This window comes from Echinops telfairi, unplaced genomic scaffold (assembly GCF_000313985.2).
Source record: "Echinops telfairi isolate 266 unplaced genomic scaffold, ASM31398v2 ScPeMD7_7469;HRSCAF=8507_0, whole genome shotgun sequence".
Lineage (NCBI taxonomy): Eukaryota > Metazoa > Chordata > Mammalia > Afrosoricida > Tenrecidae > Echinops > Echinops telfairi.
In genome coordinates this window covers 66,745,230-66,746,864 of record NW_022111372.1, presented here as the reverse complement: position 1 = coordinate 66,746,864, position 1,635 = coordinate 66,745,230, and the positions used below count along the sequence as shown (strand labels likewise).

At 34.3% G+C, this 1,635-nt stretch overlaps 1 protein-coding gene across 1 annotated transcript in view; it reads left to right on the top strand.

Annotated features, from left to right (window-relative positions):
• Positions 1–1,635, top strand: part of HMMR (hyaluronan mediated motility receptor) — a 36,025-nt gene that overhangs the window by 12,810 nt on the left and 21,580 nt on the right. The window contains exon 4 of the mRNA XM_013004920.2: positions 1,586–1,633. Within this exon, the coding sequence (XP_012860374.1) occupies positions 1,586–1,633 (48 nt within the window). The remainder of the gene's footprint in view (positions 1–1,585; positions 1,634–1,635) is intronic.

Genomic DNA, 1,635 nt, shown 5'->3' with positions numbered 1-1,635 from the left:
GTCTCGGGGCTCGAGGACAGAGCCCTAGGCCTCGCAGGGCAGCCTTGCAACCTTAGAAACGTGAGCAAGTACAGGGTTCTGATGGAGAAAGACTCCTCAGCACAACTTTCCTGGCCTTTTTCTCACCAATGCCTTTTTCAAGGTTCTTACAACCTCATCATTACTAAGTCCCCATGGTTGTCCGGTGTCCTTTGAGAAAATCAAGATTATCCTTTGGGGTCCTGAAAACAGTCACCATAATTTTCTAGGCTGAGTGCTCTACCTCGAATTTAACAAACCTAGCAGCTATCCACAGAACCTACTGTGCCGATTGTACTTTTATTTTGAAGACACCTTGGCAAGACTAAGACAGGTGTATGACTGAGAGAACTTTTTTTGCAGCCATCTACTGATCACAGAGAGATGTCTTATATTCTCTGTGGAATAAGCTGGTACATGTATGAATTGGAAACTTGGATACAATGCTTATTACTTATCCTTGTGTTTTTAATAATGATTCATTAAAATAATATTTTAATATGTTGGATTAATAAAATCTTTTGTTAAAACTAAATTTTTACTTTATCTGCAAGCCAAAGATTGGCGGTCCAAACCCACCAGATACTCTGAGAGAGAAAGATGTGGCAGTTGGCTTCATAAAAATTATAGCACTGGAAACCCTCTGAGGCAATTCTCTGTCCAACAAGGGCTGCTATTAGTCAGAATGAACATGAGGGAATGGGATTTCATTTTGGCTTTTATGTGTGATTTGTATCATATTTCTATAGGACCTTTTTTCTTAGATATTATTATAAAAGGCTTGAATTTCTTGAAGAAGCCATTTTGAAACTTAAATTAATTATAGAATTCACAAATTGTCTTAGGAAACAGAATTTTATACAAGGCCATGTAACACCACAATATAATAAGACTTCAACAGAAAATGCCATTAATAAACATGAAACTGTTGTGACACTTTTCCAACTTAGAGAGATAAGACGTTTTGTTCAAAATGCATATGTATCCTCTTCCATTTTTAGATGGAAAAGATGTTCTGTTTCTAGTCATTGTGTTATCAAAGCTGTTAGATATAAAAAGATGTGGTGTGAAAATTGTGTGTCTCATTTACAATAAAAGTAATGAGTAAGTTTTAATCACCTTTTGCACTATTTAGCCATTTATTTTTCTTTGCATCTTTGATTTCTCTCCCTTTAGATATCAAAGATTAAGTTCATTACTCTTAAAAATTTTCTTTCCAAAATAACTACATAAATAAAATATATCGCTATTTAATATTAGCCTGGCAGTCTGTAGCTCTTTCTCCCCCTAAATCTTCACCTGTTCTTTTCACTGTGATTGTTAGAAAAAGCCTGATCTATCTGGGTGAAAACACTTAAAGCTGAAATATTTTGAGATATTGACAATCTTTTTTATCTGCCAGTGAGGGACCCACAAGATGTTTGATATACTAAGTGCAATTTTAAAAATAGAAATGACTTCTTTGGACCGGTAGCTGTTTGATACAAAAAAAATCAAACCTGGCTCTGATATTTGCTTTAATTTAAGTACATTTTTACCATTTTTCTTTGATTTTTTTTTTATATAGAAAGAATCTCAAAAGAATGGTAAAGATTTGAAGGTATTGGAAAAGGAGGT